Consider the following 15,816-nt stretch of genomic DNA (forward strand, 5'->3'; position numbering starts at 1 on the left):
TAGCATTGCATATTTATTGTAGGTAGCCAATTCGATACCGCCCAACAGTTTATTCGCAATTGTATTTAATATTAAAGCATAATTTGTTCTGTGGCAGAAAAAATTTTAGTAATTGTCAATCTGCGCGGTATAACGCTCGCTTAACGTATACATTTAATATATTCGTCAAATGTACCTGTTGAACGACACTTAAGTTTATGTAGATATGTGCAATACAGACGTACAGCGACTAGCAGCCACAGTCCGCGTTGTATCTCGAAAATATGCGCCAAAACGCGACTTTAATTCTTAATTGTAATGCAGGATATTACACAAATAATTTCAAATAATGACAAATACTCCTTCGCAGATTTTCCTTGCATTTTTGTCAGTGACAGCTGTCAAAATGACCCGACCTAAACGTTCAGTTCGGAAACACTGATTACGGCACTTAAACTGTGAATAAGATTTTCTCCAATCTCTTACCGATTTAAAAACGTCCTAAAAACGTTTGTAGAATAAAAACTCGTACGAAAGGTGTCTTTACGCGTAAATAATGTTTAATAAATTGTTCAAGACGTACAACGTATAGATGTGAATATACAACGCGGACCGGTGGCGTATAGTTTTAGTCGCTTTGGCCAGCGAATGTTTCAACACTGACTTGCCGCGTGTACTGTTTAGTTTTTAAGGTCAGGTAACACCGCAGAAAGCATATCAGTTTCAGAACGTTTAGCTCTAATTATTTTTATAATGAATTTAGAAATAAAATCGTTTCGTGCGCGAATGGTTTGTTTCGATTTTTATTGATTTTCATGCTTTAGGATGGTTTTATTCGAAGGAATCGAATCGAATTGATTGAAATCCGAATCTTTCGCGCGCGAAGCATCCATGTTGGAGATACTGGACTCTTTTAAGGTTACTTCGATTGCAGATTTTAAAGCTTTCTCTTGTTTTCGTATTAGTTTCAAAGTATTAAGGCCTGTTTAATAAAAATGTTACGGAGGAAATTTTAAAAGCTAACACGTCGTTACTGACAGAGTCCAGGATCATCAGCTTTGGGATAGGAGAACAGATGTGTTTTCACTATAGATCCTAACGTTCCTTGTGAGGCACTAACGTTAAATTAGGACGTTTTGTTATCGCGGTTGTGTCTTTTACATTACCCGGACTTGCAATAGTTATACATAGTTGAGCCGACTGAGGCGTTTTAATTACAATTTGTAAGGAAAATAATGAAAGGTGGTATTAAATATATTTTGTTTCAATACTTGTTTTTTTTTTATTTCTTTTTTGAACACTACACTACACCAATGGTTAATATTATACGTATTATTTAGAACATTAAACACACTTTTTTACGTAACTGTACAAAATAAATTCACTCAGTAATGAAATGTTTTTATTTTTATTTCAACAGTTTTTTACTGTTGTTTTCATGTTTTTATTTACATTCTACTACTAGGCAGAATTAATGACACACTGAACATGACCTTTCACAATACACAACACTGAGTACACAATGTGGACAAAACATTACCATGGCACCGATCACAGAGTTACAAAGTTTACATGAAGCAAGTGGCACCCTGCTTATCTCGGTACGTATAGTTTATTCCAACTCAAGACCTAAACATTTTAAACCAAAATCCACTCATTCTATCAACGTCTATGGCACGGCGGAAACATTGCATAATGTGTAGCTTATATAATAAATATAATTGGTTTCCATGAGAGGTTACATTGTTTACTATGTTTAGAACTTTTGTTGGAACAACCTTTACATTTTTTTTCGACGCCTTTTAATTTTAAATAGCAATAATTATTTCTCGCATCTTGTTCGCAGATGATTCAAGGCGTTCAGAAACGCTTGTCGAGTTGTCGAAAAAGCTCTCCAAAAATGTCTGGAATGATCTGACACATCATCGAAAAACAATGCAAGATGTGAGCAGCAAAAATCCTCTATTTCGCATCTTAGGTAAGTGTTAAACGATTTCTTAATTGTTTTTTTTTTCTCTGTAATACAACGATATGATTAACTTTTAGAATCGAATGTACATTTGTTTTATTCGTATTATATCATGATGTTTATGGCGCCTTCCGGAAGACCAGACATGTGCCGGTGTCGGGTATCTTGTGCGGGCCGCGTGTCACTGCCGCATGCACAAGATATTCAATACTGACTCACGTCAATAACGACGATTGAAGCAAGAGATGTTAATCATTTAAGTTATTTTTCTTAATATTATCTTTTTTATTGTAAATATATTTGTACGATGTGTTTCAACAACGAAACATATAAACGTTCATTGTGTCGACATTTGTATTATAGCCGCATTGAATGGAAATGACAAATGTATTTCTCTGACCGACAAAGTCTTATTAGACAATATATATCCATTATATTAGACAATATATCCATAGACATGGATTTATTTTGGAAAGTTTTAGTAAGAAGTTGTATAAAGCGCGAATAGCTTAGTGGTTAGGGGAATTTCCGATCACATGGCCGAGTGTTCGAATCTCGCCATCCGACTTTTGTAAACCATGTCCTAGCGTAGATCTTAGTTACAATGATAAAGGAAAGATTAGTCAATTAACAAAAATGTGCTTATATTGTTAAAAATACTTAAAAAAAACTGTTTTTAATTAGTCTATAACTACAGCATTATATAAGTAAAATCGTTCACATAGGTCTGTTATGATTTCCCATTTTTTTGAGTTCCACTATACGTATGCTGGTAGAAGAGAGAAGACTACAGAAGAATTCAGAAGTATCTCAATATAATGGAAAAGTCGCTAAAACGCATTTGTTACTTGGTAGCGTACAGTCAGCTACATAAATATGTCTGCATTTACACAATCTACAAACTTAAATATACCTTCGGTTTGCAACAAACGGGTATATTTGAGTTTGTAGATTGCGTAAATGCATACATATTTATGTAGCTGACTGTACAACTACAGTGAACTACGGGTCCAGCTTACAGCTTTGAATGCTAAACTAGACGATAAAAGCATATGAAGAAGCAGACGTGTGCCGGTGTCGGGTATCTTGTGCGGGCCGCGTGTCACTGCCGCATGCACAAGATATTCAATACTGACTCATGTCGTTCACTGCTGACATCTGTTGATTGGATTTTACAACTATTGAGAGGAACGAAGTGGTCACTTTTGACTGACACAGGATGGAGCGTATTTAAAAGCTGAATTTACATAATTTGCTTTGACTTAGCGTTGTGTCTACAATAACCCATGCTGTGTTGGAGCATTCGCCACAGTAAGAAGGGTTGTCGTTGTCATTGGAGGCTCGGCGATGAAAACATTTTATTTGAGAAACCTTTTGTATTTTTCAACCAACAGGAATATCCAAGTTGCAAGAACCAGCGTTTGAGTCATCGCTGAACCATTGCCCGCAACCCCCGCGTCTTCCCCGTGTTGTGGATTCTCGCTGTGGAAGATAAAATGGAGGTAAATATCAAATCATACCTATTACTAGTATAATATTGTATTATCTGTGCTTACTTACCCTTGAGAACGTCGGCGGTTTCGGCGTTATGCATTTGACTTATAATCTACAGGTCTTGGGTTCGAATCCCGCCATGTATTGATGTTTTTTTCGATTTACGTATGTACATTTGTCCGACGTTCTTACGGTGAAGTAAAACATTGTGATTTAACCCGCACATTTTGGTAAATAAATTCAAAGATATGTCTGAAGTCAACCCGCAGTGCAGCGTAGTTAGCTATGGCCTAATCACCCCTAATTTAGGTTAGGCTCGGAACCCCTCAGTGTTGACATAGTGAGCCTGTATTCAAAATTTGAAATAGCTCTAAAAGGAAGAATCAAGGCGTTGAAGAAGACATGTGTCGGTGTCGGGTATCTTGTGCGGGCCGCGTGTCACTGCCGCATGCACAAGATATTCAATACTGACTTATGTCACTTACGACGATTGAAGTACAATATATTAGTTATTAAAAGGTTTGAAGGTTGTTGAAGGATCTTAAGTCGTATTGGTTTGGAAATTCTGCCAAGGACAGACCGTTCCACAACTCGGCTGTATGAGGCAGAAAGTTCCGCGAAAACTGATGCTTCTAGAAGAGAGGCGAAGACTACAGAAGAATTCAGATACTTCTCAATGTAATGGAAGATTCGCTAAAACGAATTTTTTACTTAGGTAGCGTACATTCAGCTACATGTATGCATTTACACATTCTATAAACTTAAATAAACCTTCGGTTTGCAACAAACGGGTATGTTTAAGTTTGTAGATTAGATTCATGTAGCTGACTGTACAACTACAGTAAACTACGGGTCCCGCTTACAGCTTGAGTGCTAAACGAGATCTCAACATGAGAAAAGCATATGAAGAAGCAGACGTGTGCCGGTGTCGGGTATCTTGTGCGGGCCGCGTGTCACTGCCGCATGCACAAGATATTCAATACTGACTCATGTCGTTCACTGCTGACATCTGTTGATTGGATTTTACAACTATTGTGAGAAACGAAGTGGTCACTTTTGACTGACACAGGATGGAGTGTATTTAAAAGCTGAATGTGCCTAATTTGCTTTGACTTAGCGGTGTATCTATAAAACTTCATGCTGTGGTAGTGCATTCGCTACAGCAAGAAGGGTTGTTGATGTTATTGATGGCTCGGCGATAAAAATATTTGTATTGTACAATTTATTTAAGTAACCTTTTGTATTTTACAACCAGCAGGAGTATCCAAGTTGCAAGAACCAGCGCTTGAGTCATCGCTGAATCATTGGTCGCAACTCCCGCGGCTTCCTCGTGTTGTCGATTCTCGCTGTGGAAGATAAACTGGAGGTAAACATCAAATCATACCTATTCCTAGTATTTAATTACCTGTGAAGAAATTCAAAGATATTTGTGAAGTCAACCCATAGTGCAGCGTAGTTACCTATGGTCTAAACTCCCTTAATTCAGGATAGGCTGGGAACCCCTCAATGGTGACGTAGGGAGCTAACGCCGCGTTAGATGATAATTTACCTCTCTTTTCTCATTAAGTTTACTGAATTTGAAAAGAAACGAAAAAGAAGAGTGAAGGATCAAGACGTAGAAGAAACAAACAAGAAACAGACGTGTGCCGGTGTCGGGTATCTTGTGCGGGCCGCGTGTCACTGCCGCATGCACAAGATATTCAATACTGACTCACGTCAATAACGACAATGTAGAAGTAGGGGCTACAGCTTCAACAACTCTACGGCTTACGCGTATTTTGCGTGAGACCAGGATATAGATTACTCCAGTCAACCCCGCTCGTGGAATAAACCCAGTAATCCTATTATATGGTATTGCTAGTGATCACCGCGAGCGATCTCGCCAAGCCGAGGTTAAAGCAAGAGATTAATAATATTATTTGATTATTTTTCTTTATTGTAAAGTTATTTGTGATGTGATATTTGTATTTCACTTAACGTAACATATTTACGTTCACTATTCCGACAGATATATAGATATAGTCGCTTTCAATGGAAAGGAAAGTAATTTTTTTCTTAGTTAGATTTTTTTTGACTGTACAACTACAGTTAACTACGGTTCTCGCTTACAGCTTTGAAAACTAAATGAAACTTCAAGATGAGAAAAGTATATGAAGAAGCAGACGTGTGCCGGTGTCGGGTATCTTGTGCGGGCCGCGTGTCACTGCCGCATGCACAAGATATTCAATACTGACTCATGTCGTTCACTGCTGACATCTGTTGATTGGATTTTACAACTATTGAATGGAACGTTGAGGTCACTTTTGACTGACACAGGATGGAGCGTATTTAAAAGCTGGATTTACATTATTTGACTTAGCGTTGTATCTACAATACTTCATGCTGTGTTGGAGCATTCGCTACGGCAAGAAAGGTTGTTGTTGTTATTGGAGGCTCGGCGACAAAAACATTTATTTATAGTAACATTTGTATTTTTCAACCAACAGGAGTATCCAAGTTGCAAAGACCAGCGTTTGAGTCATCGCTGAACCATTGCCCGCAACCCCCGCGTCTTCCACGTGTTGTCGATTCTTGCTGTGGAAGATAAACTGGAGGTAAATATCAAATCATGCCTATTACTTAACCTCGAGGATGTTGGTGGCTAAGGGGTACTTGACTAGTAGTCTGCAGATCCTGGGTTCAAATCCAATATATATTTGTTTCCATATGTATATTTATCCGTTGTTACGTTGAAGCAAAACATCATAACGCAAACTGAATACATCTGTGAAGAGACATAGAAATATGTATGAAGTCAACCCGCAGTCTTGGCTTACTACGGCCAGCTTGGCTTACTATGGCCTACAGATCCCTAGTCTCTCGACATATCATGAGATCAGAAAGACGTTTTCTTGGTCTTTATTTTTTCTAATTTCATTTTGTATATGAAATTTGAAAGAGCTCAAGATAGAAGAATGAAGAATCAAGACGTAGAAGAAACAAACAAGAAGCAGACGTGTGCCGGTGTCGGGTATCTTGTGCGGGCCGCGTGTCACTGCCGCATGCACAAGATATTCAATACTGACTCACGTCGCCGCCTGCGGTCTTTTTTGGATGCCATTCAAACCTGCTCGGTCTTTACGTAGAGCTCATCTGGACACAGCTATCTTTTAATATAGTTTTTTGAACCCACTGCTGTTACATTTCCTTTTCAATTTGCGTCAATAAATGTCCCGATGTTGTATTTGTCGGGTTTTCCGTGAACCATACATAGTCTATCTTAACAAAATTGGAAAAGTCAAATGAATCCGGATGTTGCTGTTCGGAAAACAGATAATTTGTAGACAAGCATAATATGGTAGTGAGAAGCTGCGTAAGGTCCACGTTTGTCCTGGCATTGTACGACAGCGTGGGTTAAATAGGACGGTCATTAGTCGAAAAGGAAATGTAAGAGCGGGGTGTGTGACCACCGCAAGCCACCTTCTTCACTCTCTGACAGCGGCTGATCACTTACATCAAGTAGCTCTACATTTATAGAAATAGAATTACATTTATACAATTAAAATTTATTGTAATTAAATTCGTCTCGAAATCTTGATAGATGTGAACATTCAACAAGATTTTTTTTCATGTTTCAGATCGACTCAATAAAGAAGATTTCTTGATGGCATCTCGTGAGACATCGCACACAACCCTACGATAAAAGCAATACGCAAAATCTATTTGTCCTTTCTTAGAACAAGGGCATTGTGTAGAAATAAATACGTTTAATTAAATAAAAGGAAGGTTATGAAACAACAAATGTTTTATTGAGTAGTCACCCCTTTACACAGCGGCAATACGCACTCACGACCGCGCTAAATGAAATGTCTAATTGTAAGAAAAAGTTTTGGTTTTTAAATCAATAGAAAAATAATAAGAAATTTTAACATATAAATGGCTAATTATATTTTTAAAATCTTAAAGTTCAAAAAACAATCTGAATGTGAAGCGACAATTTTTGCATCGGTAGCCTTATTTATAATATTCGCATTTATAGTTTTCCTTCGCCCCGGATCCTGTTGTAGAGCCTCCAAACAAATTGCCCATTTTAGGCAATTTCGGCAAGTTAGGCAAGTTAGATAAGTTGACATGTTTGCGCACGTTGCGCAGCATGTAGACCATGAGCGCGAGGAGCATCGCGGAGCCGGCGTAGGGCAGCCAGCCGCCGGCGCCGGCCGCGCCGCCCGCCCACAGCCCGCACGTGAACAGCCGGCAGCCGGCGCGCTCCTCCGCGTAGCGCGCCGCGCCCTCGCCCCCGGACCCAACGAGGCGCGTCCGCGACCCGCTCTGTTCCGCGCGTTTCTCCGCCTGCCTCTGTTGTTCCTCGGCACTAGGAAACAATATAAACGCAACAAAGCCCTTACAAATCAGTCGCTAAAAGACCAACAAACGAAATATAACAAACCACAAACAAAAGCATCTAAAAGCTTATTACTTATAAAAACCAGGGGAACCCCAAACCAACAAGATTGCCGTGCGTCTGGGCACTGATAGCTTTTTAAGCTACTGAATTAAGTTTTGAGGTATAATTTGTGAGCTGATAAGAGCGTCAATTTTGAAACTTTTACAACCAAAATTAATAAATAAACTAAATTTCATAAAATTTCCATTAAAGATATACGCAGAAAATTGAATTTCTACAATACTTACCAATCGCACATCGTGGAACAGTTGAGTTTAGTTTATAAAGTTATTGAAATTTATGTCTTTGGCCATTATTCATGTATTACCCATTATTCTTTACAAAAATTTAATAAAACGTTTTTTACAAATGCAATTTAAATTGACAGAGGTTGTTAAGTGTCACAGATGAGTGACAGAATTTTGACAAAACTCAGACGGATTATTTCTTTACTGCGTGCATGTCATGGAGTTCAGGAACATTTGTGGTCACCGCGTACACAATGCATCTTGCACTGAAGCAAAAAAAAAAACGAAATGAAAAATCTGCAGCGTCAACCACTCTTCTTACTAATAACACATGTAAATGCGGAATTTTAGATGAACCATTTTTTTCTACGTATCTCCAAAAAAGCGTAACGGATCTCGATGAAATTCAACATAGACGTACAACATAACCTAAAAGAACACAATTAAGAACAGAAAACTATTTTCACATGTTGCCATTGCCACAAACCTCTTCCTTACTACCCTTCTTGCATGTGCACTTGACCTGGGCGGCGACCTGATGCGTCTGTCCAGGCGGGCAACTGGAGAAAAACTTGTAGCCGAGCACAGTTATCAAGGCGCCCAGCACGAAGCCAGCCGCGAACGGCACTGCTGGATTGTCGCGGTCTGCCATCTACTCTTTACTGGAAATAGATACTTTTACTGTGTATGACTATTTTATCCATTCCTGTCATTCTCATTATTTATTAATCTCAGTACCCGTTTATGTAAATGGCGTAATTTGTTGTAGAACATAAATACTAAAACATAAAGCTTTTGTATTTTGTAAGATATTCTGCTAACGTCTAGTTAAAACGTAAAGACTACACATAATTAAATGTAAACAGCCTTAAAATCGTAATAAAGTAATTGCTCTATTATTAAATGCTTTCATTACAACCCTGTGAAGCCCTCAACCTATCTTTGATGACGACCAAAGTTTGGTATGTTTACATCATACTGAATATGCCATCGACGTCAGATCCTTTAGATACTGAACAAGAATTGTTACCTTTGAGGGGAAATCCATGATATGTAATGGTGATTGTTCAAAGTATTTCATATTTAATACATTTAAAATCAAATAATGTAAATCTGTGACACCCCGAGAAGACTGACGGCCAAATGTCATTGGAATTCTATTCTTTGTGGAATTCATACAAAACTTCTTCGGACGAGAATGCAAACATGTCAAAAGTGATAAGACATAGTCATCTTGACCCTGCGCATACTTTCTTGATACTTTCAGCTTTAGGATCTAGAGGGCAATGAACCTATTGCGTCTACGCGTGCAAAATTTAAAACAAAAAATTAAAAACAATAATGATTTTATTAGTCTCTTTAATTAAAAAATATAAAACATCAAAATAATCACATTAATAATAAGATAGAAAATACATTACAATAAAAACTTGCCTATTATTATAGGATCATTAAAATTTGCGTATTTTATAATTAAATTTAGACTATAAATAGATAAGATTAATTTGCAGTCTTACGAATAAATGTAAAAAAAAACCTTTATAAGGTATACATACATAACTTAGGGTCGATACATTGGAAAAATCGCTCAGCGAAAAAAAAAACATACAGACGAATTGAGTACCTCCTTCTTTTGAGAAGTCGGTCGAAAAGAGATAAAAACTACAAGCCAAAAGCAGCAAAGAATCGATGTTGCCATGGTTACCCAAATTCTCAGCCAATATTCATTGTTATTTTCTCATCATGTCAAGTCAGTTTTTAATAGTAATTAAATGTGGAAATGGTTGAAAGGTGGTCCTAAAATATTCTGCAGCAATTTCATGATAAAAACTTAAACAGTATCAAAATAACAAATTAGACTTTAAAGTTCTCAGCTTGTTGCTTTGAATTTAGATGTGTGATTTAAAAAGCTGTCAGAATTTGAAATTTCAGTTGGTTTTCTTGATATCTCAATGTTAATTACGGAAATTTTAAAAATTCCACACTCACTGGTATCTCACTTTGTAAGAATGGTCTGAACTTTATATCTAGTTTTTGGTAATTTCATTAAAACTTTATTTTAAATACTTTTGAATGGCACTAAAAGGTAATCCTAAACGTAGATGATTATATTCTTATACTAGTATAGTATTATCTGTGCTTAGTCTGTTTTAATTAATTTCGTGTCGCACAGCTAAAACAAAATAAGAGCATCAGAGTCAAATTGTGGGGCAGCATTTACATTTCTCATGTTGTCAGGAACTTGTGCAGTTTCCTCCAATTTGGTTTTTTGAGAACCTTTTCTTGACAGTTCGTAAGCCGTCTCCAGTTTAATGATCCTCTGCTCTTGCAGCTCCAACTTCTGCGTCAGTAAGTCTAGTTTGTCCACTATAGATTTCAGTAAAACAGTTTGTCTGTCATCCATCTGAGAGTTTTGTGAGTTACCTTGCTCCTGGCTACTCGTGCTGGAGGTGATCGAGGAACTTCTGGAAGGTTTGCATGCAGCGGCCGCTGGAGACATGCTACAACGCTGGTATATTTCGGAGATCTTGAACTGCTCGATCTCATCAGGTTCGAGAAAGGCGAATATAATTTTGTCGACATCATTAGCTTGGATGCTGTCCAGAACCTTCTTCAAGTTTTCCGTGTAGAGTTTCTGCTGAGCGGGTTTCAGGCTCTCAATGAGATTGTTCTTGGAGTTCCAGAAGTAGGGTATGTTGTTCTGTTTGAGGGCGTCGTGAAATTCCTGCAGCATGATCCCGAAGAGGAAGCTTACACTGTTCTGCCAGAACTGCTTATCCTCTTTATCCACTTTCCAAAGGAATAATGTCTTAATGTAGTAGCTGGCGATGGCCTTCATCTTGAGGGCTGTGCGTAGCTTCTTCATCTGTAAGCGATAACGTTTCTTTTGTGACATTTTCGAAAAGACAGTGAACAGTCTCAAGTTTAATACTGACATAATGCTTTTTATACATACAAAGAGATAAAATGATTTGAAGATATGTTTTATTCTATGATTTACAAGCAGATAAAACCAATATAATCAATGGTCATTACACTGTGAAGGACATAAAAATTGAAATAAGAGAACTGTACACGTTGCATATTGTAGATAGGGGCTTGTGGGAAGTTCACATACCAATCTAAGGACCTTCTTGAGGTGATGGAAGTCCTTGAGGATGTCGCGCTCGTGTTTCTGGAAGGAGAGTCTCCAGCAGCGGGAGCGGTCGGCGCCGCTCACCGCCTTGTTGGGCTTCGGCACCACCAGCCACTCGCGACACGACGGCCTTACCTTATTCGTTGTCCTAATATCAAAGCCAATTCATATCATTTCCTAAATTAAGTTGGTTACTAAGCATTATTTGTTAAATTCAATTAAGACATTTTAGTTAAAATCTAGTATGTTATAAATCTTAAAATAATCCTTTATTTACCTTCCAAAAAAGTACTCAAGGAAAAGTTTTTAAATAATAAAGGAGTTGTACAAAAGTAGGCCTTTTTTCGAAAGTAAACTACCAGGAAAGCAATTATATACAAAAGATGAAGAATGAAAAGAGAAATAAGAAACATGTATTATTTTTTTTTTCTGAACCGCCATTTTGTTTTAAAATGTACTTTTATACTGCAGATTTACTTAATATTTTACAGTGGACATTTTGTTATAAAAAAGAAATACCGTTTTTATAACCAAAACAAAACTTTGAATCGCTAGTAATAATTTATTTATGCATATTATAATAAAGAAATTCGCAAAACATGAATTAATTCTGGCTGTATATACGTTTCTGCTGCTGTCATATATTTTTTTTAGAGGCTGTCATTTAGTCTGTCAAAAAAAGAGACATTAGCTGTCATGCTTTGATTGACATTGTCATTTGTCACTTGCCTTGACGAGAATTCGTTTCCATCGTCGTAAATATTTCTATATTTTGATTATTATTTTATATGAAGCTACTCATTTTAATTTAAATCATTTTTTGTGGTTTGATGAGAAGTGTGATGCTATCAAACTATATACTGGCGAAAAAGGCTCCAGCTTTGTTAGACCAAACTAGGGTGAATAGAGGCGCAGACATCAGTTTGAAAAATACGACTATAGTTTGTCTAAATGAGATAGATTAATTTGAAAATTCATGAAACAATTTAGTAGGGATGGGTTGTGTAAAATCAGGCATGAAAAAAGGAATTTTTAATAAAATACTGTCTTCTCAAATTAATAATGACCTGCAGAACCATTACAAATAATGAGAGTAAACAAATATTTACTTACTACAGCCGTACATAATCGAATTGGATTTCGCTATTATTATTGTCATCGGTAAATTCTCTACACTATAATCAATACTAGATGTGTCTTCTAAACTAGTTAATAAGAAAATAATAATTTTATTTAAGTTCGACAAATTTTATTTAAAAATTTGTTTCGGCGCTACGATATGTGTCTATTAAGTACGGCATTTGCCTTCATACAAATTTAATTCGATAATTCATACGCGTCATTTATCAAACTAATCTTATTTAGACAAGCTACAACAACACATGACAATGAAAACAATTTCTTCGGTGTTTCCCACAGGCATATGATGATACCAAAATTCTGTTTTTTATCTTTTAATTCATCACCATCTCACTATACGTCCCCACCGAGGGGCTCGGAGCCTACCCTAAAGTTAGGGTGACTAGGCCACAGTCAACCAGCCAAGTGCGGGTTGGTTGACTTCACACATATCTTTGAATTTCTTCACCAATATGTGCTGGTTGCATCACGATGTTTTCCTTCACCGTAAGAAAGTCGGGTAAATTATGTATATATGAAAATTCGAAAAAATCGAAAATCACATTGGTACATGGCGGGATTTGAACCCAAGACCTGTAGATTACAAGTCAAGTGCTCAAGCCACTGAGCCACCGACGATCTAATTATCTTTACAATTTTATTTATTAATAATCTTTATATGAGTTTTGTTAGTTTACCAAACCACCTCCCACACAAAAAATAGACAATTCCTTTTGAAGAAAAAGGTACATGATTACTATAATGTACAATTCCTGGCATAAATGGGAAAATCCCCCTTTGTTTTGAATCCTGAGGAAGCAGATGCAGTAAAATCACATGCACAATATATTATTTACTTACCTCATGCAATACTTTATTGTAGTGTATTATAATTTTTATTAAATGACTATTGATTGTCAAAATTCGTAATGTTCAAATATTAACATTTTTATATAGTTTGGTTACAACACTAAAACACACTATGCTTTTTGAATTCATCATTTTTGAAGTCATTGTAGAGAAACTTCCAAAGCGGCTGTATAACATAACCATGTAAAATTAGTATGTATAAATAATTATACTGTCAAATACAAGTGTTGCTAGACCCACCTGTAGCCCTTAGGCCATCTCGGAAGCATAAACCTGATGACGGGCACCAAGTCTACATCTAATTTGAATTCCTCATCATTCTCAACATTTCTTATATACAGAGTGTATGCAGGTCCTGTCTCCTTGTATTTCATAAGGTATGTGGTACCATTGACGTTTGCACAGTCATTCATCTCGTTCAGGGCCTTTTGAACTATCCCATGCATCCAACTCCGAAATTTATTCTGCAATAGATACTTGTCAGTATCCCGCCATTCTCTGGTCACTTTGTGGCATTGCTCCCACTCCTGTTGTTTGTCGAGGTTGTCAAACGCGCTGCCTATCTTCAGCCGCACAAAGCCGGGCTGACCGCACTCCATTATAATATCGTCGTAGTTGATAGGCAGCCGGATCACTATGTCCATATCAAACTCATCCATTTTGCTTGTCTTGGTTCCATCATATACGCTACCACCATACATAACCTTTAAAAAATTGCCATAAATCTGTTTAAATTTTTCAGTAAAAACTTTTTTGTGTGAAAATAAATCAATAAATCACTAATAATCTGTTTTAATTAAAGGGCCTAAAATAAAATAAAACAATGATATTTCCTCAAATCAAATTACAGGAAGCTTATTAATATATGATCGAAAGATTACCTCGCTACTGTATTTTTTAAAGTAGTTGCATTTTTCGCCCATCTTCTGTTTGATTTGTTCAAAAACACTTTTAAACACCTCCTGTGCTCTACTGAAGTCATCATCTTTGATGGCAATAAACTGCTTATGAACCTCCTCCAAATAAACATCCAGGTTCTTCTTTTTAACTGACATATCTGACAAAATATAAATGTATGATCTTGATCACTCTTGATACTAAGTTATGGTTGTTATAAAGTTGGTTGAAAATTACTTGAACAATCATTGAATGACAATTGTAAAAGTGGCCACACCTGTTGATTGTTTGTGTAAAACTTCACTAGTTATTAAGTAACTCGTTTTGTTATCAATTAGTTTTTAAATACTGTAAACGCACAGCAATCACTTTAAGTACAGTAATTGAAATAAAATCAGATTGGCCGCCGGCTTTGGTAGTTCGCACAGGAAATATAACGTGTCGTGTATTATTTTTATGGGCTACAATAGCTTTTACTGGCTTTTATTTTGGCTAAAAGGACAATCCCTGCCATCAGGCAAGCGAAAGTCTTTAGATGACAGTTTAAACATCATTATAGTTTATCCATGGAAGTAAAAATACTAAGTACAATAGGAATCAGTTCTGTCTGTACATCTTGCAATTAAAATAAAGAAAACAAAACCTTATGCTAAGGTTATAAGAGTCTTGTTACGCGCAAAATTAATTTGAACCAGAGGGAGAGGGCTACAATCTACAAGTGTCTACTGTGTCTTTTTCTAACAGTGACTTATAGTTGCCAGATATCAATCCTCTCTTGATTTGTAGAATATAGGCGATTGATGTAATGTAATGAAGAAAAAATATTTACTTCTAAAACGTTTCTAAATACTAATGAAAATTTTTTATCGACATGTTAAAGAAACATTTTTGTTGCTACGTGTAAAACCTTATTAGAGCAAAACATTTGCGTTAATAAGGTTTTAACACCTGAATCAAAGAGGATATAAAACCTAAACTAACAACCCCACATCACATGACATTCTGACTTGGTCTTTTCTGATTTCGTGATAACTTTGAAGAATTTTAGTTAAAATGGGAAGAATTTGTGTTGTGTAGGCTTCCCAAAGCAAGTATTATGCTTATTGTGGGTTATATTTGCACAGGTTCTAAGCATAATTTGTTGGTGAAGAAATTACAGGGACCGTGCATGACTATGCAAACCTAGTTCAAGAACAAATAGATATAAGATAAGGAATAAGCTAGGTTTGCGGAATAAACTTTTATTTCGCAATGTCTGATTTAGAATAATGTATTTTGTATCGTTTTTAGTAAATAAATTATGATAACAATTATACGTTAAAATCCATCTGAAGCAATAATCAGCTGACATCGGACAACAAAAACAAGATTTTTATAATTATTGTCCTTAAATCATGTTTCAACATAGTCACCCTCACCAGAGAGGGATAAAACGGACAATTATTGAGGTCTCGCTCGGCTTCAATTTTGCGACAAGAGCTCTTTCCAGTTCTAGTAGTACTTTCATGGTTTTTTGTGACTGAATTGCCACTGTTTGCTTTGAAGAGGCATTTACAAATTCACCGGGCTTGAGGTGGCCCAGCGCAGATGGCGCTTAGACTGAGCCTCGTTTATGAGTAAATAAGCTCAAAGGCTCCATCACACCCTGGGATGGTCCATTCACTCATCACCAGCTCACTAT

At 36.7% G+C, this 15,816-nt stretch overlaps 1 protein-coding gene and 1 long non-coding RNA gene across 5 annotated transcripts; one reads left to right on the forward strand and one right to left on the reverse strand.

The window, feature by feature from the left end:
* The first annotated feature begins 1,699 nt into the window (after window positions 1–1,699).
* Window positions 1,700–7,219, forward strand: LOC106100190. 3 transcript variants are annotated; one of them, XR_001225428.1, is made up of 4 exons: window positions 1,700–1,957; window positions 3,343–3,450; window positions 4,698–4,808; window positions 7,060–7,219. It is a non-coding gene; the product is annotated as an uncharacterized LOC106100190 (long non-coding RNA). The 3 variants fall into 3 exon arrangements; XR_001225427.1 differs by lacking the exon at window positions 1,700–1,957 and adding an exon at window positions 5,929–6,036 and having other exon boundaries at window positions 3,268–3,450; XR_001225426.1 differs by lacking the exon at window positions 1,700–1,957 and having other exon boundaries at window positions 3,268–3,450.
* Window positions 7,209–14,756, reverse strand: LOC106100189 (cyclic GMP-AMP synthase-like). Of its 2 annotated transcripts, XM_013278950.1 has the most exons (8): window positions 14,413–14,756; window positions 14,120–14,295; window positions 13,479–13,942; window positions 11,232–11,397; window positions 9,144–10,979; window positions 8,601–8,775; window positions 8,114–8,379; window positions 7,209–7,793 (listed from the first exon to the last, which is right to left on the reverse strand). In XM_013278950.1, the coding sequence occupies exons 2-5, from the start codon at window positions 14,291–14,293 to the stop codon at window positions 10,287–10,289; spliced, it is 1,497 nt and encodes a 498-aa protein (XP_013134404.1). In that variant the 5' UTR covers window positions 14,294–14,295; window positions 14,413–14,756; the 3' UTR covers window positions 7,209–7,793; window positions 8,114–8,379; window positions 8,601–8,775; window positions 9,144–10,286. The 2 variants fall into 2 exon arrangements, with proteins under 2 accessions (XP_013134404.1, XP_013134405.1); XM_013278951.1 differs by lacking the exon at window positions 14,413–14,756 and having other exon boundaries at window positions 14,120–14,406.
* Between the last annotated feature and the right edge of the window lie 1,060 nt (window positions 14,757–15,816).

The sequence above is a fragment of the Papilio polytes genome, unplaced genomic scaffold (genome assembly GCF_000836215.1).
Source record: "Papilio polytes unplaced genomic scaffold, Ppol_1.0 DF824069.1, whole genome shotgun sequence".
In the NCBI taxonomy this organism is placed as follows: Eukaryota; Metazoa; Arthropoda; class Insecta; order Lepidoptera; family Papilionidae; genus Papilio; species Papilio polytes.